This window comes from Pelodiscus sinensis, chromosome 5, assembly GCF_049634645.1.
Source record: "Pelodiscus sinensis isolate JC-2024 chromosome 5, ASM4963464v1, whole genome shotgun sequence".
Lineage (NCBI taxonomy): Eukaryota > Metazoa > Chordata > Testudines > Trionychidae > Pelodiscus > Pelodiscus sinensis.
The window spans coordinates 111,752,079-111,777,479 of NC_134715.1; the positions used below are offsets into that span (position 1 = coordinate 111,752,079).

At 40.3% G+C, this 25,401-nt stretch overlaps 1 protein-coding gene across 1 annotated transcript in view; it reads right to left on the bottom strand.

The window, feature by feature from the left end:
* Positions 1-414: 414 nt before the first annotated feature.
* Positions 415-25,401, bottom strand: part of C5H4orf50 (chromosome 5 C4orf50 homolog) — a 102,606-nt gene continuing 77,619 nt past the window's right edge. The window contains exons 19-20 of the mRNA XM_075930756.1: positions 22,151-22,252; positions 415-5,152 (exon numbers count right to left, since the gene is read on the bottom strand). Coding sequence (XP_075786871.1) covers positions 22,205-22,252 — 48 coding nt within the window. The 3' untranslated portion in view covers positions 415-5,152; positions 22,151-22,204. The remainder of the gene's footprint in view (positions 5,153-22,150; positions 22,253-25,401) is intronic.

Below are 25,401 nucleotides of genomic sequence, written 5' to 3' on the forward strand. Positions count from 1 at the left end.
CCTGGACTTTAAAATCATGTTTAGAACTTAAACATTTAAATCTTATGGAACTGTTCTTGCTCAGTGCTGGACACTTTGCTTACTGTGGGAATTCATCACAACAGAATTTGTCTATGGCATTACTTTGAATCTCCAAGAAATGTCCTATAATTAGATCCTCAAGCTCTGCAAAGACTTAAATTCATGTTTTACTTTTTGTCCAGTCAGTAATCTTATCTCGCTAAGACTTACCCTTGTGCTTCACTTTGTCAGTCACCACACATCAAATTAAGCATTTACATATTATGCACTTAGTTCCCTACTGTAGAGTACCAGGCTCAAATTCCCTGCCAAAATCAAGTGTTTTTTAGAGTTTTATTTATACTGATACTATTTCAAAAGTTCTATTACCACACTGGAATGAATAACTAATAATTAAATGTTTTAAAGAAGTCTTTAATTTAAAATATGCATACATTTGAATATACAAAATTATGCAAATTATACCTTTAACTAACATAGAAAAATACATCTGGTTAACAAGATAAAATGTCAACATATTTTACACAATTTTAAGTGATAGTTACAAATCTGCAATAATCAGAAGTGAGACTTTGTGACTTCATTACAATGTTGTCTGTCTCCTCTCCTGTTACTTTGAAATTAACATATATGTACATTTAGTTAGATGTAGGAAATGTCCTAAAATGAAATTCATTGCTGAAAAATGTAAAACAAGATAAAAAAGATAATGGCGTCTTTTATGTTACTCAAGTGAAATCAATAAGCTGTTCCATTTTAATCCCCACTAATAGGGGTTTACAAACAACAGTGTCAAGCTTTTTGCATTTATTTACAACAATTTTAAAAAAGGATCCAGCTGAAATTTTTGAGTAATATATATCAAATTATGAAGCCCACGTTTTTTTGTGCATTCTTGGGCACATTTTCAAACTGGTTCTAATTTGTCTCTCTAACAAACAGCTTTCATGAGTCCTAGTTAACATCACACTGTTATACGGATGAAAAGCTGATACTTATATGGAGGTGCAGCTCAAAGGCCTCTCATCCATATTTTGTGTATCCAAGGTTCTCAGTTTAAGTTTGGTCCCAAGACATGAGAAAATATCCATCCTTTTCAATCCAAACAAATACTTATAAGTCTTTACTCTTTTCTTTAGTTTATACTAGCTTCATATTTTCAAAACAAAAGCCAGAAGCCTTATTTATAAACAAGCTACAAAATCTGTGCCACATTGAATCTTGGCATTTAGAGTATAAGCCAAGGAGTAATATTATTTACACATTTTCCAACTCCTTTTTTAGTCACAGGAAGCAGAAGATAACAACTTTTGGAGGCTTTATTTTTTGTTCCTGTCTGTATCCAAACCCTTAATCCATAATGAGTGAAATTCACCCCACACAAGACCACTTAAGATCCACTTAAAACTTTTAATTAGTGGTGCCTAAGGCATTGTGTAAGCTCTCTGCAAAGAAGCAAAGTTCACCTAATATAAATTAATCTCTCTCAACATAGAAAAACAAATCTAAACAGTTGGATGCTGACATATTTATATTTGGAAATCAGCTGCTGCACATGTACAATTACTCCTCTCATTGCAATTTACATTTATACGTCATATTAACATTGCAAGAATCCATGCAACATAAAACAATAGTGAGTATAGATTTACACCACAGACAGTAACATCTCTACATCAAGTCAAGCCTCTATTGTTTCCTTAGTTCCTTTCTCTTTGATCACATTTTGTCCCTGCTGTGCATAGGCAGTGATAGATATTTATCTATCGTATGTGCTACACTTCCTATGCTCAAGTAAAAGTCAGGGTGAAATCTTCACCCATAGACTTCAATAGAAGCTGGATTTATGCAGCACATCTGAGATAAGCTAAACTTTCTTTGCTGGTTTGACTCCAACTTTAACATTCCTAATTGACTGATAATGACTTATATCATGGATTCCACTGGTAGAATTTGAATTAGATGTTTTAATTTTGTATAGTACTTTGGAAACAGCAGTAGATTCTGTAACCTAGGATATGTAAAGGGACAAAAATTCCTGACAACAATACCATGTCTACAGGTATTATTATAATGCAAATATGCTTGGAGTCCAAGGCACACTATGTCTTAAAGCAGTGGTCTTCAACCTTTTTAAGCACAAGATCAACCTTTTTAAGCACATCACTCCCGGATCTACCTCAAACCCAGATACCCTTGCCCTGCCTTCTTCCCTGTGGCCCTGCATCTACACCATCCTTTCTCCAGGGCCCTGCCCTGCTCACTCTGTGGAAATGGGGGGCATGGAAAGGAAAAGGGGGACACTCTGACTTCAGTGCCCCCTCCTCCACTTCTTCCACCCTGCACAGCAAGCAGGAGGTTCCTGGCGGAAGCTCCATGACAGGGCAGGAGCAGCACAACATGGGGGGAGAGGCAGTTGAAGACAGCCTCCCACCAAACCAGTCAGGATCACCTGTCAGATGCTCCAGGATCTATCAGTAGATCCCAATCAACTGGTTGGTGACCACTGTCATAAAGGAATTCTAGTGAAGCAGGAAAGAGGTCTGAACAACTTACTATAATCCCAAGGTCTGTTCCCCCTCTGCATCCTTAAGGCACTAAAGAATTTCCAGAGGATTACCTGCAAAAGCCAACATGCACATGTTTTTCCCACCAATGCAAATTAAAAATATTAAAATCCATCGTCTACATACTATAAATACAGCGCTCTGCAACTATATTTCAGTTTATGAAATATAGTTGAAACTTGCCACTTGTTAAAGGCCACAGACCAAAAAAATCAATGATGCCTGAATAGGAGCTTTATTTTGAGAATTATACCATGTATATAAAATATTTCCTAGGCAATTGTATTAGCATATATTTCATATAATTATTATTCAGTGATAAATCACTCTGCTTTCTGCATCTGTCAACTTCGTTGATGCAAATAACAGAATACAATTTTCCAAGGTGATGCAAGTACCATTAGTAGATTAGAAATGTCGTGAGTTATATTTTAACATCTTGCAATGCTCTACACAGTCGAAGGTATGGTAATAAGTGATTTAAGAAATAAACTGTATTATATATGTAAAAAGCTCCAATTTGTCAATTTGGTGTATTTTGTTCAAAGTAAGAAGAAAGAGGTGCATTTACATAAAAGGATTTACTAGCAGTATCTTAATATTTTAATTGCAATTAATTTGGTGAGAAAATATTATGTATATAAATCAAGTCAACCCAAACACCCAGTTCTGCAGACTAAGAAGCAGTTTACCATACACAAGAAAAACAGCACCTTGTCAAATACAGGTGTTCTATTTTATCCTTCTTGAATTTATCACACATATAAGCAGGTCAGACTACTAAAGAGAGAGGCAAAAATAGTTGTCCTGTCCTGCACAAAGTTTGCTTAGTGAAAACATTTTGAACTGAACAAATTCTATAACTAGACACCTTTTTTTCTGCTCACTGCAAGGTAATCGGGGGAAAAAAATCATTATACTCCCTGCCTAACCACAATCCACAAACTCACATTAATAGTGTTGATGCTTTATTATAATAATTTGAGCTAAAGATGAGATTTCAATTCCAAATCTCCCGACACACAGAATGATCCACCCATCTACTAGTTTAAGGAGCTAATAGGCTTTTATAATACTGGAAGACACTTCTGATATTAGGAGGTGTGCAATATAAGAAAGGTGAATGTGACGTGCCACAAAAGAAGCATAGCACAATCTATATTCCTTATACTAATCACTTTTTTACATCAAGTGAATGGCTGAAAGCCTGAGATGCTAAAACAATGGACAAGGTCATTATCAACATTTGTATTTCATAATGAGAGATTTCATAAATGGCAGGAAACCTGCATTATGTCTTAGTTTAACACTTCATTCAAAAATAAGAACTGGGGCTAATTGTATGCATGTTTTGCAAATGATATATGTGCAGCTTCTCTTCAGGGGGTACAGTACACTAACGGCAAGAAACCCACATATGACACAGATTTATTTTAAGAGCACTTACTAGTAGTAAAGCTGCAAATGTTGCCATGCCAACTTGTCATCTATTGCTAATCATAATCTAAAAATGCACATGAAATTAATCTGACATGGGTTTCCTTATTATATTAGCCTTATACCTTCCCTCAAAGAATTTCTGAAATTACTGTGAGCCTAATCACTGTAGAGATCAGCACATTCTAAAGATTAGGTCAAATAAAATAAAATAAAGATTGCAAAATAGTTATTGAAACAAGACAGCACATTACATTAAGAGGGACAGTTATGTAATTTAGTATCCAATTTTGCTCCCATTCAATCAATGGGAGTTTTGTTATTGAATTCACTAAGAACATGAGTAAGCCATTGAAGTAGAACTGTAGACACTCACTTACACCCCAGTTTATCATGTGCAAGTACATCCAATGTATCTGCATGTGCAGACAGCTACTCGTACTTACAAATAGGTACATGAATACTAATAACATGCACTTACTCACTTTGGACACATCAGCATGTGGTCTGCATTCATTATTACCAGTTTGTGGGCACATACAGAATCTGATCCAACAAAGCATGTAAGCATGCAGAGAATACACTGGAATTCAAAGAGACTGTTCACATAAGCAGATACTACCTTCACTCCTGTGCTTTGCTGAATTAGGGCCATAGGGCACAATCCTTCCAACATCCGAGTGCCTAAAAATCTGGGATGAGTATGACACTTTCCAGCTGATGCTGAAGACACTCAGCACTTTGCCAAAATGATTCCATCTACTGCCCTATCCTGAGAGGTTCTAAGCACCCTGAACTCCCATAAAAGCCAGGGGGATTGAGGTCCCATATGACCCTTATACATGTAAGCTCCCAATAATCACACATGTAGGTATCCAAAGGTTGAGATTTAAGTAAAACATGAGAATTTCATAAGAATGCATTAAAATATTAAGATTTCTGTAACAGATTTGTATTTGATTGGTTTGCATCACCAACTTCCAGTCAAGCACGAGAGTCAGCAAGTCATTGTGGCTTCTCAGCTTTTTCCTTAGAGAAACAGCCATGCCAGCTGCCAGACTAGACACACTCTCTGTGATCCTTCAGCACTGCTTTGCTTTTTCTTTGTGTATCTGATTCATTCTTCCCTGTGTATAAAGAAAAAAAAAGGAAAACCACAAACAAATAACTATAATGCCATGAAATAAATATGCAGCTGGAGTTCCACATTTTATTTATACAGGGATGTTATTCAAGAAAGGACAAGACAAAACATTTGCTAATAAACATTACATTAGTTCTGTTCTTGTACACAGCATGTCTTGGCATTCATAGGACTTACAAACACTAGGCAGACTATGATCAGTGGCAATATTGACTGGTTTGGAGACAACACAAATACACTGAAAATGGAGTTAACCTGAATACTTGCCTTCTCTATCCAACACAGGAAGTCTTAGGGTAGGAGATTTCTTCTTAATCGTGCTCAGATCACTACCCCCTTTTCAATACTAGGGCCTACGTAGCAATGTGGAAAGGACAGTATGGTCACAAACTCTTGACACCAGTCTGTCATTCCCAAATTGAGATCTCCTGAAGTACGATTAACTATGTTAAAGATTTTTTTTTAAGTGGAACTCATTCCTATGCAGAAGGCTAGCACAAATTCAACAAGCACGTACATCTCACTGTTTAAATCCTCAAAATAGGGAGCACTTAAGTGGTTCATAGCCCTTGAGCTGGATACCTCAGTGCTGAGCAAGGGAGCAGTCCTGATTTTTTGAAGTACAGGCATCCTGCCCCTACTAGCATGATCTCACAGATACAGTGCTTGTGAGGTCCCAGTGTGTGGAGGACACCATTTTATTCTACAAAATGGCATCCTCCATGAGGCTGCAAAGAGGATGCCATTTCGTTTCTGTTTAATTGCTGGAAGGCCATTCCAGCCTCACTACACCACTGTGCTGAATGGTCACATAGGCTCAGATTGGCACAGATACATTGGCACACTGCCACTGACCATTACAATACTCAACTTTTAGGCATCTAGAAAATTAGAGGAAGATAAAGCAAACTACCAAGTTTTAGTTATGCACCTATGCACCCTCTGCCAGGAAAGAGGAAAACATGATGCCTTAAAATGAAATTCACAAAAGCCAGCCCAGCAGGCAAGGGTCTGACTTGGCTAGACAATGGGGGATGTTAGTGAAGGGCATCTAAGCCCCACCCCTTTCATGAATGTAGGCACTTACTGTCAGGCTGCAGGGAGCCTACCTTTGCTAATGATTCCCAGATGGGAACCCCTCTCCTGGAGTCATGTGGTTAGGCACTTATGCTGCTTCTTGTGCAAATATGTTAGACAGGCACCCCACACTGCATAAAGCAGCTGGAGGTGGTGGCTGGCATGCCCACCTTATAACTGCTTGTTCACATGCCTGGGATGTGAAAGACTCAGTTCAATTCCCCTCTGCCGGGGAGAAAAGTTTTGAACAGGCCTCTCCAAACTGCCAGGAGTATATTCTAACCACTAAGCTATGGGATGGCCTGATGTAAATTATCCTCAATCTCTCCTGTTAACTCTGTTCTGCAATGAATAATTGAAGTGCGATTAGAATCACAGAGTTTAAGGCCACAAAATCCTATAGCCAGTGGCTTGGGTATTCACCTGAGACATAAAAGACCCCTATTCAAATCTTTTCTCCCCATCAGTGAGAAAGGAGAACTGAAGTTGGATCTCCCAAATCCCAGTCAGCTACCCAAACACATTGGGCTAAAAGTTATGTGATGATTAATACCACTATCGTCGTCTTCTCTGGGCAGACTTTGAGTGGGAGCTAATCCAGAAGATAGCATAAGAGCACCCCTCCTGGATTGGACCCTTCATGTGAATTAGAAGGCCAAATGCCTATTTTTCTTGGTTCATGAATTGTTGTGGGGCTTAGGGAAAAAATAGGCATCTGGATGCCTACGGTGAGGTAACAGTGAGTGTGCTCAAAAGCAGAAAATTAATTACCTAGAGAAAGTTTACCCTGAAAACTTAGATGCCAAGCAAGTTTAGGTGCCTACAGAGTTTGGTCAGAGTTCTGTGAATCACAGTGGACCATAAAACGGGCTTAGGAACTTAAACACTGATTTAGATACCTAAATTGGGAGTTTAGGCACCTAAGTACCTTCGGGATACCCAGCAGTGCTCTGGAGTTTTCATCTACCTTCCACCTCCATCTTGGGCCCCTAATAACACATCAGTTATTAAAACCCATGCCAAAAACCTTCTGAAGACATGGTCTCAGGACAAAGTAGAGCAAAAGCTGGATCTAGGCTATACACAACCTTTGAGATGGTTTTCCTCTTTAAGTACACATAGACTTATGGAATTCCTTCTCATCTCCAGAACAAATAGAGCTCAGCTGGTAAGCAAGCTGCTATGAAAACAGTCTTTTGGGGCTTCCTTTTTCCTTTGGAGATTTCTTCTTTGGATTACAGCCTAGAAACATACTTACAACATATTAGATACTACAGCACTCACTGCTGAGAACAACCAGGAGATGTTTTCATGTCACCATGCACCCTGGTATCATCAGGGTGTATTTGGTAATTACTAACCCAGAGAAGTATCTTTTATGTTAGTGGCCGAGTTTAACATTTTGAAATCAGCCTGCAGAATAATTTTTCACTCACTTCCTTTTACAAAGCCTCTCCATTGTGATTTCATCATCATGCACAGGACCAACCTGAGGATTTGGGGGAGGATCAGTAAGATGATTATATGGCCCTCTCAACATGTAGTCTCGCTTTTAGAATATAAAGGGGTTGCTCTGAGGCTGCTGTTCTTCTGAAGAGGTGCCCAGCAGTTTGCACGGGAATCAGAATTCTCCGCACTGATTAACCTTTTTAAAGGGAAGATTGTCAAAACAGGTGGGAGGTTTTGGTACTTTCATGTCCAACATATTCTATTAATCTCCCTTCAATTATCACTGTTCTCTCTTCCTTTAATAGCATCTCCTCCTTTTCTCTATCATCTCTTTCTCATGGTTATTCCATCCTATTTTGCATTGTGTAACCCTGCTACTCTTTCTATTTCTTCCTTGATTCTCTTTGTTCTTTTTGCCACCTTTGCTCTTTATCTTGCTGGAATTTCTGCTGCTCACCAATATTCCATTATTTTTCCCCGCTGATCCTTTTGGTAACATATGCCATTATTAGAGTTCTGAGCAACTATTAAACAATTAGTCCTCACAGCTGTCTTCTCAAATAGGTATTGTATTTTTGTACATGGTTTGTGGTTAGGGAAAGAAGCATTTATAGGGCTGTTTTATCAGATGATAATACCGACTAAACATCTGCAATGTGGTTAGACACATGAGTGAGGCTTTCATCAGTGCACAGCACTCAGAAGATGACTGATTTCAAGGATCCTGATATTTGTACTTCCGGTATACTGAAAGAGACTGGCTCCATATTTTTTTGTTTGTGCTAATGCACATTCTTGGGTAATGATGCAAAGGCACTAAACTCTTTCTCTTTTACATTCTATTCTAAGGGCAATCAATTCTAGTCATCACAATACAGAACTGCAAGTGCAGATGGTCATTAAACAATACAGAACTGCAAGTGCAGTGCCATTTTCTCTTTGACACTGAAATCCTGAAGAAACTCTTATAAGCTAAAAGATAAGATTGTGCAATCCTATCCCTGCACCCTATCAACATTTTAGGACATCGTAAGAGAGACACAAGAAGATTTATTCACAAATGAGAAATAAGATTAGATCACTGAATGGGATTGGGATAAAATAATATCCATGAAATCATGATGATTAGTAGAAAGATAAGACTGCCCAAAGCTGAATGGAAGCTTGTCTCTGCTTGGTGAATTGCAGATATTTTAAGAGGAGCATATTTTTACATAAAGATTATCTAGGATTGCTATTTGGATAATTTTCCACATAATAAAAGCAAGGGACAGCTTTAATTTCCTCACCTGACATCCCCCAAACCTTTAATGACCTGTGTTTGTGAATTGTTTGCATTTATTGGTGCCAGCTGTTCCCTGCACCTCCTCCCTCAATGTACTTTACCTGTGAAACATTTATCAAAATGTCTGCAGGAAATATAATGTGAAAGGGTGTCAAGATTTCCTGCCCCTGAAAATCTCCTTTCTTGTGGAATTTCAGGTGAGTGACTTGGATGGGGCCAGAGAGCACCTCCTGCTGGCCCAGTGAGTGCCTGTATTCTGTTTTGCGCCGCTTGCCTGTAGTAAATCCTCTTGACAATGCAGGTTTTAACTGACTCAGCCCTCTGGACAAGTCACACACAGATCCTATTTATGCAACATAACAGACCCCTTCCAGGGCACAAGTCCAACAGGGCCTATTACAGTCCCTGCAGGGCCATCTTGGGCTCACATCTCAAACCGTTCACAGGAGCTACCAAAGTACCCCCTTTTATAGTCAGCCTCTTCTGGGCTTGCTCTAGTCTAGTCCCTGCTCTGATATGGAGGGGTGCCCCCTAAGCTTCCTCTTTACCTTTGGCAGCCATTCTCTGACCCAACTCTCTAGCTTACTCACTATGTCAGTTTAGTCCCCTTTCTGGGGATTAAAGGATGGAGGTTATCCATGTCTACAAATAGTGACCACCTTCTGGGATTTCTTTCCCTTCTATGAACCCATGTATACTCCCTTGCTAGGGCTTTGGCTATTCTACCTGGGTATGTCTAGACTACAGGGTTTTGTCAACCGAAGTTTTGTCGACAGATACTGTCGACAAAGCTTCTGTCGACAAAGAGCGTCTAGACTGCAGCCAGTTCTGTCGACAAAGCAAGCCATTTTGTCGACATAACAGTGTGGACGCAAAGGACAGTGTAGATGCAATGCCTTCTATCGACAGAACTCTGTCGATAAAAGGCGTTATTCCTCATAGAATGAGGTTTACATACATCGACAAAACTGCTGAGTTTTGTCGACGTTATGTCGACATAACTCAAAGGCAGTGTGGACGCAGGTATAGTTTTGTTGACAAAAGTCCACTTCTGTCGACAAAACCCTGTAGTCTAGACACACTCCCTGGGGCTGTGTCCAGACTCAGGGGTTTTTTCGAAAAAAGTAGCCTTTTTTTGAAAAAACTTCACCTGCGTCCAGACTCAAGCCACGTTCTTTCGAAATTAAATCGAAAGAACGCGGCTTTTCTTTCGATGGCGGTAAACCTAATTCTACGAGGAAGAACGCCTTCTTTCGAAAGTTCCTCTTTCGAAAGAAGGCGTTCTTGAATGTAAATAGGGCTTCCTCGAAAGAGAGCATCCAGACTCGCTGGGTGCTTTCTTTCGAAAAAGCAAGCCGCTTTTTCGAAAGTTCCGCCTGTAGTCTAGACGCGCTCTTTCGAAAGAGGCTTGCAGTCTAGACATAGCCTGTGTGGAGAGACCTGTGCCAATCTAGGGACCCTACAATTAGCAGCTACCTGTTGTATCCATTTTAACTCTGCTGCCATTGCTTCCTGAGACACTTCTCCACAGCTGCAGCCTTACCTTCACCCTTGGCTCAGGCCTAAAGATCTCATTTGCATGCTGGCAGTTAGCCAGAAGCAACCCCCCTTGCTTCTCTGATCCCTAGTAGCCACAGCTCTGTCCAGATCATGGAACAAGCCTTCCTCTGGCTCCAGTCAGCAACTGACTGCTCCATCCAGTTGCTCCTTTTATATCAGCCTATTGGAGTCTGATTAGCTGCTCCTTGCAGCCTCTCTCTAATTGGCTGCTTCCCCCACAGTCACTCTAGGTCTGGAGGACACACCTTCACTGCTCCTCTTCTGGAGTGGAACAAGCCTGCAAAGCTCCAGTGTTGGGGGAGGGGAATGTCTCTGAGAATAGGACACCCTATCACAGTGACCTTTCAGACTAACTTTTAAGTTTGAAACCTGCACCAAAGGCCAAGGTATTAAGAGGGGATGTGTTATCGGGCAAGCTTCCAGCTTTGACTTTTTCCTTTTTGGACAGATCATCTGTGGAAGGAAGGAAGCTAGAGATATATGCTGCAGAATAGTATTCCAAAGGGCTGCATTTACACTCACAATTTTTAAATAAATCTCCCTATATTGTATTATCAAGCATGGAAGTGATAGCTGAGATTAGCCAGCAGTGGTTTTAGCATTGTATAATTTAACCCTTCTCACAGCCAGTCTATACAACAGGGTGGTTAATGAGATGGTGACTGATCTATGCTAGCATTTCTGTGCTAGTGCACAGGTGGAAAATTTCCCTAAAATTGCCAGTGTAGTTAAGGACCTAGTGCCCAGTGTCTGTGTGCAATTTAACTCCCCAAAGATGAGCACGTCAGCATGGCTGTTACAAGGTGCCTCTTCCCCATCCAGCCCACCAAATCAAGAAATGAGAATTGCAGTAAAATCAACTGCCTGCACCTTTGTCCACTTTGCAAGAAGGCTGTAGAGTGTGTATGATGCAATCCAGGCCAGACAGACGGAGCCAATGCACAGCTCAGCACAACTCAGGAACAAACTCTATGAGTTGCAGGACTAAAAGAAAAGAGTATGTGCACAACAGCAGTAGAAAAGCTGTCTGTTCCCAACCCCCTCATTTGAAGCATTATTGATTCCTGGAATTGTGCATTGCAAATATACTCATGTGACTTAAGGTGAAGACCAAATACTTCTTTCCATTGTAGGTAACTATAAAGTTAAGACTTACTTAGAATCCTAAATGATGGCAAACTACAGAGGTATGCTTTTTTCTGTCTGTGTCAGGACAGCCCCTCCCTTTGAGAAAATGATCAAAATGGCTTTTGTTGACCTTTCCTACTATGTGAACAAGCAGTAAACAAGAAAAAAAACAGCCTGTGATTCTAACCATTTCACTTCCTCAGTCCCAACAAAAAAAACTTCCAATCTGAAATGCATTGAAATATTGCCTCATCATGTTCTCAGACACTTCGTAGATTTAGGGCTGTATTTATCAGTATGCTTCCAGTGCTTTGTGCTGCTCTGTGGAAAAGTAGCATGCATAAACCCATCTGAACTGGTCAGTTAAGCCATGTTTCAGCTGCTTTATGTCACGTGCAAACAGATCACAACATACCAGTGAATCTGACTCTATGTTACACACTGATGAAAATAACACTGCTGTGACACTTTTCTAAAGCCACTGAACACTCAGAAAGCAGTTCACATTATGGAAAATGGCAGATTTCAAGTATTATTAATTTCCAGCTGAGAGTGTTGCTCAGCTCTAGCTCTGCCCTTTCTAAGGACCAAATATTCCTCTCACTTTCATACTATTGAGGCTCAACTGGTTACCACGGCATCACTCCTGATTAGAGACTTGCGTACCTATTATCATTTAGTAACAGATGCATTGAAAACTGCTATTTTATTCAATACAGCTAACAAAGCTATATTCAGACACTTTTCCATTTACATTGCAGAAAAGCAAGCTTCTCTGTGGCATTATATTAACAGAAAAGGATCCATGGTGAATTATTTCTTACATGTTCCAGAGTATTTTCAGATATTTTCTCATAAAAATATCTTTGTTTAGAATAAATATGACCCACCATTGAAAAGGATCCTGACAAAAACTGACAAAAATGTACAACTGAAAGAAAAGGAACGAGAACAAATCTGTATTTAGGAATAAAACACATGGGAACACTCATCAGCACTGTAAGAAAATGTTATTAGTGGCTTATTGATATTTAGAAAAACCTTTTGATTTCTGTGTTTGAAAAACTGAAAGAATATTCAATGTACTCTTTTCATTAGTGGCCTACTGTTCTTAAACTTCATTTCTAATTGATGGATTCATGTGACAGCACAAGATGTGCTGACTCTCATTAAACTGTGATAGAGATGTATTGATTCTCTTACAAAGGACAACAAAGCTTGCTCATATATCACAGAAATGTAAAAGCTTTCCCATTTGTATCCCTGGAAAAGAAAAAAAAAGTGTTGCAGTTGTTGAAACTGCCGTGATTCAGTTATCTTTTTCTTTACTAGTAAGGTGTAAGTTTACTCTATATTTTAGTTTAAAAAACTGCACAGGGTGTAAAGTTTCTGGACCTGATTTAACACTGAATTATTCTAATTTAAGTAATGCCAGTTTGTTTCTATGAAAAAAATGTAGCTACGCTGCTGTCAAATTGGAGTTAGGCAGTGGAGAACCAGGTGTTTTTTGGTGTACTGTGTGTAAAATATGGAGGTTACTTACTTGTAATTGGAGTTCTTTGAGATTCACTCACACTCTTGTGGAATGCTCCAATCCAGAGCTGCTAGGATGGTGGACCCTTCTAGTTGCAGCACCTATTAGAGGTGCATCACGTGTCCCTTTCAGTCCCTAATTCTGCCACCAGACACTGGGCATGGCTACAAGACGGATATGCTCGCTTGCCAGCTCAGTCCCTTCTAAATACTAATGTGGAATACCAAGTAATGACACGCTTAGGACTACAAAGATTCAGAGCAGGGAGGTGAGGAGTTTGAATATGCAGAGTGCATCCTCAAGAGCTCCAGTTACACGTAAAAAACTTCTATGTGTTCATCAAGTGTCCTCTGCATATTCCCACTCTTGGAAAAGTGTGGTGAATAGTATCTCAATAAGAAAGGCAGGGAGAGCCCTACTTGAACAACGATTGAAGTACCACCCTGCCAAAATAAGTTTTGGACCTCAATTCTAAATGTAATGCATAATGCGTTGTGAAAGTGTTGATTGTTCTCCAGGTAGTAGCCTTAAAGTCTCAACAATAGCAATGTGCTTGAAAAATGCTGTAGATGTGGCCATCCTATTGACGCTATGAGCTCTAAGAAGATCAGGAGGGGAAGTGAAGCTGACCTATAACACTCCTCAGTAAAAAGTCTGAACCATCTAAATAGTGACTGAACTGAAGTGGCCCTACCCCTTGAAGATATCCTGGTTTTTAGAGACCATTCATACATCTGTGATGATTCGCTGCTGAGGCTATCTGCCAAATTTGTTGTAGTCTCCTAAAACATGGAAAGCTTTTAGGTAAATGTGGTGTAGTATTCACAAATCCCATTGCTCTATCACTTCATTTCATAGTCTTCCCTCTTATTCATTCACATACCAAACTGCAGTGATGTTGTCCCTGACAACCTAGATAATAAAATGGCATGTCTACCGAAGGCATGTTTCAGAGCCAAATGGATGGCCCATAGCTCTAATATATTTATGTTCAACTGGTATTCTTTGAAACTTCAAACCCCTTTACTATTTGAGTGTGGAGATATAACTTCCAGCCTATCATTGGCATATCCATGGTTGCTATAACATTGGATGAGGTGGGCTGAATAACACGCCTTTGAGCACATTCAGCAGATGTAATCACCATATGAAAGTATGAAGAATAGGGCTATCAACATGTGGGTGACTACACAATTAACCAATAAGCCTGGGTTTATCAGTTAATCCTGTCAACTACTTGCAGTACCCTCCCCTTTCCATCCTCCCCTGCCATTGCTGCCTCTGTATCAGAAGCAGCAAGGCAGTGAGGGAGGTAGGAGCTGGTGTCCTGCACCTCTGGGCTGCTGCCTTTGATAGAGAGGCAAAAGCACGGAGGACGAAGGGGCCAGGTGGGAGATGATATATGTGGGGAGCATACAGGTTCTTTTAAGCTGGTTCTCCATGCATGCCGGCTCCGCGGATCTGCCTGCCCCAACTTGCTGTCTCTTACAGAGATAGTGGGGGAGGGGCAGAATGGAGGGAAGAGACAGAGAAGGAGGCAGAGGCAGCAGTCCAAGGGGTGAGCAGGCGAGGCTGCTGCAAAGCAGCCTCTGACGGTGGCAGGCCCAGGCTCACTGTGGGGCCGTTCATGTAGCAGCCTTTGTCTGTGGGGAGCCTGGGCCCACCACAGACAGAGGCTGCTCTGCAGCTGCAGACTCTGTCCGCAGGGTGCTCACACCCCCTGCAGACAGGAACTGTTGCCACCCTGCACTGCTGCATCTGTATCAGAGGCAGCAGCATGGGGCAGCAGGGGGCTTCCTAGGAGTGGGGTCAGGACTGCACTGGCTGCTGGCCCCGGCCCCGGGGTCTATCAAATAGTCATGTAACCGCTAAAATTTCATGTGGTTATATGACTATTCAATTACATGCTATCTAACATCCCTAATGAAGAGTTTCCTATGATTGTGTAATTCTCTTCAGCACACTCTCCAGAGTGGAACTTCAATTTTTCAGAACCCCAGGATTTTCCCTTTGCATAGCAACTCATAATTGAAGCCACGGGTGAGTCATTGTAGTTTCTGAAAGAACCTGGTCATCTGCATCAGCTGTATCAGTAAACACGCAGCATTTGTTATTTTCAAAAATCTCTCTTCTGCAAGAAAAGCCTTTCTTTTGTTCAAATCAAAGATCATCCCATAAAGGGAATCTTTTGAAATAGAATGCCTTTTGCTTCTTTATGGTGAGACCTAAAATTTCAAATAGAGAACATGTTGTCTAAATAGTTCCTTCTAATTCTTCCTTGGACTGGCCCATTAGTAACCAGTCATCTGTGCATGGGGATCTAAAAATCTTTTACTTTCTTGATTGTTCCACTACTGGAGGCAGGCATTTGATACATTCTTTAGGCACTCTAGATACACTAAAGGACAAGATTCTATATTGAAATTGGTACAAATAAAGGACAAAACATAAGTATTTCTTGAAGCAATATTAATGCATCAATCATCTTCATCACTCTTCAATGTCATATCCCTTAGCATATCCATTAGTGCAATCCAACTAAAGCAAGCTGACAGTTTTACTTGTCTCAGCAGCAATATCTCTAATGATAGATCTGTTGACAAAGAGAACACAAACAGGATACAAACTTCTCATTAATTGGGAAAGCTACCTAACAAAGTCCTGAAATACCGCAACATAACACTCTCAACCAAATAAAATGTTATAGTGCTTTTGTGCTCACATGCCTCTTCTATAGCTGTGTGAGACCTGGACACCATACAAACAGCATATCAAACAGCTGGAGGCCTTCTCTTTGAGGTCTCTGTGTGCCATTATGTCTGTCCACTGGCAGAACAAAATTACCAACCTAGACGTTCTCCAAAAGTCAAATGCCATAAGGACTGAGGCCATGCTGATAAAAGTCCAACTATGCTGGGTTGGAGAGATCATTAGAATGCCTGAACATTGACTCCCCAGAAGAGTTTTCTATGGAGAACTGGCAGGACATCAGAATCAAGGCTGCCCCAGAAATTGCTATAAGGACAATATAAAAAAACAGTCTAGCCTATGGTGCAGTAAAACCCAATGGTCTTAAGAAGGCAGCAGTGGCCAATACTCCAAGCCCTTTAAATTGCTGCCAGAGTGCCACACAATGCACTCCAGGCAGCTCTAAGGGTGGGAGGGAGGGGGCAGCATGGCACACCGCGGGCAGCACTGAAGTCTGGCTGCCTGGCCCTGCCCCTGCTCCTGCCCCTGCCTCTTTCGAGGCCCCACTCCTTCCAGGAGTGTTGAGCCTGCTCCCTCCTCTTTATCTACGGGCCCGGTGTGACTGTTGGCTTCACTTCCCCATTATGTTTATTCCCTCTGGGGAACCTGGCATTGGCCACTATCGGAAGACAGGAAACTTGAGTTAGATGAACCTTTGGTCTGACCCAATACAGCCATTATGTACCTAAACAGCAAGTAGACACAATACCATGTGACTCAGGTGACCAATCACCAACAACAAATATTTGAAGATGCAGTCAAGGCAGATAGCTTGCAAATAACCCAAAGTCTGAAATATATTTACGTGAAGCAATCAAGAAATTTAAAGAACAAAGTAATGAAAAATCAAAGCCTCTTTGCAGATTATTTGAAAGCAAAAAAATGGCTAAATTTAGTTTTAAAATGTTCACTACGTGTTCTCTCACATCTAAGGTTTAATTAAAGAGTATTCCTATAGTCATGGCTCCTTCCCCACTCTGGCACGATAAATGCAGGAGTGGGGGCCGGCAAAAGTACCCCAAAACCTTATCTACCAGGCTTTGGTATAAAACTTCTCCCCAAAATCTTAACGACCTAGGTTTTGGGAATAAAATCTCCAATGCCACCACCCAAATATTAATAAAGAAAATCAGGGGAGAGACTACTTGGGAAATCTCACCCCTAAAGTACAAACCAGGACACAAACATTAACCAATACCAGGTTAATAAAAAGAAAAAAGAAAACTTATTATCATCACCACACTATTCCTGTTGCAAGCATAATAATTAGATGGAAAAGTAACAAAATAATATACTCATGGAAAAACTCCATGGGCCTAGAACTTAGTTACAAAGGAAAGCTAACACATCAGATCCCATTTCCCAAACCATAAACAAGAAAACCTAACAGATCTATCTAAACTTTATCCTACTTACAGACTGTGACGGGTATTTTCTTATAGGGAGACATCCTGTCCCCTCCAAAAGCTGGAGAGAAAAAAAAAACTACCCAGAGACAAAGGAGGGAAACCCAAAAATTCCTTTGTCCTAGTTTGAGATTTCTACCTACATTCCTATTGGCTAACTCTACCTGAGTTAGGTATAGTTAACCCCTTAGTCCCCAGGCTTCTGGCTAACCCTCATGATCATTACACCTATTTTAACTTAAAATAAGAAACAATTAAGACATCCCAATATCCTTCTATTCAGTGAATCCTACCATGGGCCCTCTTTACTGATTTCATTTTCAAGTAAAGCTATCACTCCGTTTTTATATCACAGATCTTTTATTAGTCTTGAAAACTCTATAGATGCCTTTAAGAGATAGTTTGTATTTGTTGTTGTTGTTGTTGTTCTAAAGGTAAACTAGGGACACCGATCTAGTGTTATTTTTACTTCTTTTATTCAAATAATTATAATGGATTTAAAGCAGTGATGGGCTTCTTCAGCTCAGTGGGCCGCAGCAGCCGGTGTCCTCCTGCAGTCCGCAGGTCCCCTATCTGCCCCTCTTTCCCATGCACCTTTTGTGCACTGGTGGACAGGAGCCCTGCACTTCCTACTCTCAGCACTTCTGAAGCTCCATGACTCATGCTCCATCCCTGCTCCTTCCCCACCCTCCCAGAGCTTGAACAGCCATGCATCAGCTGGGGAGGAGTAGGAAGTCCAGGGCTCCAGTGCCCCAGTGTGTGAGGGAGGGAGACAGACAGGAGGTCTGTGGGCTAAAGGCGGTGCCCCAGTCGGCCACATGCGGCCCATGGGTCTCAGATAGCTTTTAAATGAATGGTGGGCAAACATCCATTGTTTAACCTCATACAAAAGATAAAATACCAGCATGACGCCTCTTACTTGTGAGACGTAGTTTTTGTGAAAAGAAAATAAATCTCAGAATAGTAATTTATTCAAGTAAAATAAAAAAAACGAATTCTAATAGGATTACCTTTTAAATCAAAACTGTGACTCTCCTAACACACTCTCTGCTACAAACTGGCTTATCATAAAATATCCCATCCAACTGACCATATTTTATGCAGCACTGAAAAGCAGACCCCTATTTAAATCTGGCAGTCTAACCAACAGGCATACAATGAGTCTACATGTCTTTACAGAACATGGATTTGTAAGCAGCATATCAATTCACTGGACTTTCCCTGCAGCAAGGAGGTGCACCATCCAGAACTGAAGTGAACTGGGGCGGGCCCCAGAAGGGATACATCCTATATGAGGGGAGGCAGTGTGTGTGTCTTGGAAATCCTGCCAAGGAAGAACGGTTGCATACAGATGTCAGAAGACCATAGGAGCCTTGCAAACACCAGCTACTTCACTATATCTCCACTCTGTATAGCCTCCAGTGGCCTTGGGGAGGCCACCTTCCCAGCCAGCACCACTGATTTTTCAGACTGCAGTGAAAAACAAGGGGTGGAGTAATCTTGCCCTCCTGCAACCCACATCCTCAGATAGAATTGGAACTGTTAGGAATACTACATCATTAAGTATCAGAGGGATAGCTGGTTTAGTCTGGATCTGCAAAAGTGAGTCCTGTGGCACCTTATAGACTAACAGATGTATTGGAGCATAAGCATAAGGTTTCGTGGGCAAAGACCCATTTCGTCAGATTGACGAAGTGGGTCTTTGCCCATGAAAGTTTATGCTTATGCTCCAATACATCTGTTAATCTATAAGGTGCCACAGGACTCCTTGTCACTACATCATTAAGTAACACAGACCTGGATCTGGCCTCTTGTCATTTAGTACTTTTTATGATCTGAGCACTTCCACAAATATTGCTAAAAATTTGCTTAACTTGTTCAATCTAGCAGCTGTCATCTCATAGGTATTTTTTTTAAATCAGAATTATTAAGAACATCCAGCTGAATATAGAGATCTGTATTTAGGATTCATAGTAGAGAGGGGGAAACATTAGTAAAACTGCATTTTTATAACATGTTTGTATTAGCACTTAGTCACTGATGACGGAAGATGCTCAGAACACTTCCAAACTGATTTTGCTTCCTTAAACACATTTTTAAAATATTGCTGCAATATAACAGCAGCAATAACGAAGGAACCACTTTCCTCTAAAGTATGGTCATAATCTAAGTAAATGGTCTATAACAGAAGACTTGCTTTGCCGTTGGCACCCAAACACTGCCTTCTAAGTGAAGTCACATTGCATCAGACAGCTTCTGTATTCCATTTTTGTTAAATTGCACACTGAAGAAATGACGTATGTTCACACAAAGAACAGATGATGCAGCAGAAGGAAAAGTTGTAGGTGCTCTGCACCGTGACTCAAAATTTCAGCAGGTTGTCACATATTCTTATCTATTTAAATGCCTTTTTCAACTGAACTTTACAAATTACTATTACAAACCAAAGAGGCTGAATTTTGTTTTAAACCAGAAGACAATTCAGAATCACTATGAACATATTAGCTAGTTAAAAACAAATCCTATTATTGCTTCCCAAAATTCACATATAATAGCTCAGTTTCATTATAAACAGATTCACCAAATCATTTATCCAGCATAAAATTCAAGTTTACTCTACTCATAAATACATACTGTTCATGAAAAAAAAAATCAATCAAAAAGGTTAGATTCTGGATAACCTTACATTAAGTAGTCATTTACTACTCAGTTATTTCTACTGCAAATAACAAGGACTAAGGTATGACCCAATGTGGGCCAGAGGATCAGAATCCAGCCTATGGTTTGTTTTTAATAAAGGTTTTAATAAAGATTTGGACTTGCAAAGTACATGCCTTACCTGTAAATAAAGCTGGCGGCCACATGCAGCTTCATTGAACAGGTCCTAGATTTCTTAGCTGTGATTCTATCTAATTATGAAACCTCTCCAAACCAGGAGCGAATTTCACCCATAAGCAACAATATTATTATGTACAGAGCTGTTGGGTTACAAAGGGTGTTACTATGGTCTATTCTAATTATTAACAGGAATCAGGCCCCCCCAACAGAGCCTGGGGGAGGCAAAAGGGGACAAATGCCCCAGGGCCTGGCAATTTAAAGGGTCCTCGAGCTCCCAGCCACCACTGCTGCTACTACAGCAGCAGCCAGACTCCTCGGAGGCACACTCCAGATGGTACTGGGTGTGTGTGTGCACGGTATAGGTAGTACTGAGGGACAGCCAGGTTCCAGTGCTGGTCCTTCCCCCAGTGTCCAGTGCTTCTAACAGAGAGCAGGGCTGAAGCACAGGGGCTTTGTCTGCCTGGCACACCTGCTGGGATGTGGGGTGAGGGTGTGCCTACTTTTCTGGGGCCCCTCAATTAGAGAGGGCCCTTAGACACTTGCCCTGTTGGCCTAGTAGCTAACCTGCCACTGCACAGAGAGACCCCTTTGTCCATGAATTCTTAGCTCTCTTCATGTTCTTTGCTGTAGGCACCCATAGGGACAACAAGAATGACTCGGTTGGTTAACCACGTTTTAGAATGAAAAGCTCGATCAGGCGAAAACAAGTCTGTGACCTTCAGTTAAAGAGATGGATACTGCAAAGGCTTCTCTCACAGAACTTTTTATGAAGTGCTTCAGAAAGAGAAGTCTTAGTGGGTAGCAATGTTAGTCTACATCTGCAAATGTTAGTCTATATCCTGTGGCACCTTAGGGACTAACAGATTTATTAGGGCATAAGCTTTACCCACAGATCTGTTAGTCTTTAAGGTGTCACCATACTTCTTGTTCTTCCAGAAAGAGAATTAGAGATCTGTATTCACATGGCTTGTACAGTTTGGTCCAAAGTACTGGAAAGTGACAGTTTCATTGGCAATAAACTATTGCAAAAAGTTTTACAACCTAAACCAAGGCAAGAACATTTTCTAAAGTCTGTTTTTATAGCTTTTCCCTGACTTCGCATATAGTAAGCAAATTGTTCTCTGCATTTCCTGTGTGTTTTCAATCTGGCTATTTATAAAACAATTAACCTGTAGGAATGGCCTTTATGCTAACGTTAAAAATTGCTTACTCTAGGTTTAGAAAAATATTTTTATCTTTTGAAAAATGCATTAAATACCTTGAAAATATTGTGAACTTAACCAAAAGGGAGATAATCGTTATAAATATGGAGAGTGTTGGCTGATGCATAGTATATGAAAGATGGAAGCAATATAGTCCTGAGATTTAGACAATTTATAGTCAGATGGTGAGAGTGCAAAGCTACTCAGGAAAATATGCCAGGTTGAAAAAACACTATTTTCATGCTTTCCTGACACAGGGCATCTTTGCAGTAAACTATCCCCATGGATTCTTTCTACCAGAATAAACAGAACATATTTTATTTTTACAAATAAAATACCTGCCAAAATTAGCTAAGAGCTGGATTCTTTGGCAGCTTCATTTATCCAGTTCTCCTAAGCTAAAATTGACAAACTTGAAGCAATGACTTGCCATGGAGTTACTTTTCTGACCTTACTTTTGCTGTTTTCTTGTTTCTAGGGAAACTCACAAAGCTAAAGAAAGAAAATCTCTTTTTAACCTTTATTTTCACATTTAGTGTAACAATTAACCCTTGATTTTAGACAAACTGAAGAGCAAATGTAATTCAGAATTAGAATCATATTGATTTAAGATATACATCTTTATTGACCACAACTGCAGAAACAACTGATTGAAAGAACAAATCATTAAGTGAATTGCAAAACTCTGCATTGATTTCCCTATGCTGCTTTGCACTTTACCAAGCTATTTCATGTAAATAAACCATGTAGATACCTTGAGCACTGTACTTTCACTGCATTTTCTTTAGGTTCTTTGGTCATCCAAAGTTCATTTCTTCAAGAAAGAAAATGGAGCTAAATCTTGCCTTCCATTAACCTTCAAAGAAAAACAACAAATAGTCAAGCAAGTTTAGATTTTTCTCTAAAGTAAAATATATGCATAAGGGTCACCAAAATGCATACTTCTTTTATATGCAATATGATGTCACAGCAAGTAACAAAAACATTTAATCAGGCTTAATGACATAGTGAGAATATTAAAAGAGAGAAGCAATATAATTAACCACAGAAGAAGCAGAATTTAATTAAACAGTAATGTTGTTACTGCAGGCACACTTCACTAAGGACTAGCGTATATCTTCAGGCCCAGCCCTGAGTAAGAAGCAATTTATACCCACCCTCGGAATGGCGCCAGGACACACAATGCTCAGAATCCATTTCTTTTTCCACAGGTGGGTAGGCAAGCTATGGCAGCCCTTTAAGAAGGTGCAGTGTTGTTGATCACATCTGGCCAGCTACTCAAACCAGAAAGAAGGAGAACCATGGTTCTGTCCTCTTCCTACTTCTTTCAGTCCAATTTCCCCATCCCCCACTTGCTTGCAGTGGGGAGTATTTGGAGAGTGATGTCTGTGCTTCATGGCAGACCAGAGATCTTACTCCTCCTCACGTCCCAACTTAGCTACCTAGTTTAAGGATACGGTCATGTCCTAATTGATTGTCTCACAATACCTTTATGAGGTTATTATGGTGAAACACAGAGTTTAAGTTTATTATTATCTGAAACACAGAGTTTAAGTGAAATACCCTAGACCAGATCCAATTGCATCATATGGCTTGGCTATAAACAAAGGATTGTGTGATGTGTCCTGAATGGAAGCATACAATCAGATCTGGTTCCAATCCCACAGACAGAGACAAATACCTACAAGATCTTTATCGTGCATTCTTAAAACTTAAATACCCAAGTGAAAAACAGACTGACCGAGCAAGATGCGTACCCAGAAGTCACTTGCTTCAAGACAGATCCAACAAGGAGAATAACAGAACCACCACTGGATATCACCTACAATCCCCAGATAAATCCCCTCTAGCAGTTCACTGACAAGCCACAGCCTATCCTTGAAAATGATCCCTCAGTCTCAGGGACACTGGGACACAGGCCAGTTCTCACCTACAGATAGCCCCTCAACCTAAAGCAAATACTTACCAGCAGCCATACGCTATACCGCAGAAACACTCAACCAGAAACCTATCCCTGCAACAAATCCCATGGCCAACTGTTCACACATCTACACAAGCGACATCATCACAGGACCCAACCAGATAAATCACACCATCAGGGGCTCAGACAGCAGCACATCCACTAATGTGATATATGCCATCAAATGCCAGCAATGTCCCTCTACCATGTATATTGGTCAAACCAGACAGTCTCTGTGCCAAAGGATAAATGGACACAAATCAGACATCAGGAATGGTAACACATATAAACCTGTAGAGGAACATTTCAATATCCCTGGACGTTCAATAATGGATAGAAAAGTAGCCATCCTTCAACAAAAGAATTTTATCACCCAATTCCAGAAGGAGACCGATGAACTAGAGTTCATTTACAAGCTCATTGCAATCAGCCTATTTCTTGAATAAAGATCTTAAGTGGTTAACACACTGGAAAGGCAATTTTCCCATCTATGATATTCACAGGTTCACATCAAATGCTGTGAACGAGACACATCTTAGCTTCCTTACCACTGGCCCTATAATTGACAGGTAACTTCTTTTGCTCATCTCACTTAAGTATGACCTGAAAAGAGTATAAGGTGGGTTTGGAGGGGAAGCGCTAGAATTTACGGAGTTAATTGACCCAAAAAAGAGGCTAACAGGCAGACAGCAATGTACCATGGGAAATTGGTGAGAAGCAATCATTAGGCATAAAGGATGGACTCCCTATTCTTGCTCATAGGGGTAGAGCATATAACTCTAATGTAGGTAAAATGGACACCTAAGTGACATACCTAGATACTTGAAACTGTTTGTGGTTAATCCATTGGGTGTTTGGGGGTGAACGTCCAAGTTAATCACTGGCAACCCTGATGGTAGGAATCCAGTGAGGTACCTGGGCACTAGCAGGGGCAATTTAACTCATTCCAGTCCCTAATATAAGACTGGGAGAGATCAAAGCCAGGACCATCAGTGAGGATTGAGACAAGATGTTGGATTTCAACATTCAGCCTAGACTGAAGCACCCATCATCAGTGCCATAATTAAGTGCATGAGGAACAGAAAGCAGGTGTGTGCGATGGCTGGCTCTGTGAAGAGAGAAAATGGATGTTCTATGTCCCATGAGTAGAGGACCTTTATTGGTATCTGTTAAGTATGGAGTACTGCTTGGGACACATTTACTGCTGGGTAACAACAGCAGTGATGTTAAGTGTCAAATATTCATTTAATATTTGCTGATAACATTTGTTTGATTTAATTAATAAAATCACCTGCATGGTCTCTCTTACCACTTCACATGCTCTCTCTGCTTCTACAAAGATGTATAAAGAAGCAAAGATCTTTCATATTTCCATTTCCTGATTCTTAGTGCTACCTTATCTTTTCTCCTTTGTGGATTTGAACGGGAATAGTATTAATCATCAAATAATTTCTTTGACCTACATTTTATACCTCATTTGAGATAAAAAATGACCACACACTGACATGAAAATCAAGGTCAGATAACTGCATGCAGTCGATCAGGAATGCTTTCATACAGATAGCAATGTTTGAAAAGAAGAACCAACCCCCCCCACCTGTATAAGTAGCAATATATGTTACACGTGCTTGATCCTGCTTCCTTCTGTTTGGAAGGTACCATCAGCACAAATTGTATCACAGGAATGCAATCAGGAAGCTTAACATTAAATTTCAGCACATATCTCCTGAGAACCATCACAGTGTTTCTATAGGGAAAAATCAATCTTAGATAGAAAAATAGAAAACAAACAAAAAATAATAATCCATGCAAGTGTTTTTAAAAGTTAACACATGACTCTTTTTAGTGACTGAAGGCCTGAGGTTACAGATAATGCATCATACACTTTTCCATACTCCTCATCAAACTGTATCACATCTGCCTTGGTAAACACTAGTTTCACACAGCAGAAAAGACTATTCAAATCTTCTTTACTCCCAACAGAGTCACATTCCGTAAGCAAGCAATACTGAAATATGAATCAGGACTTGACGGGGAAGAACATA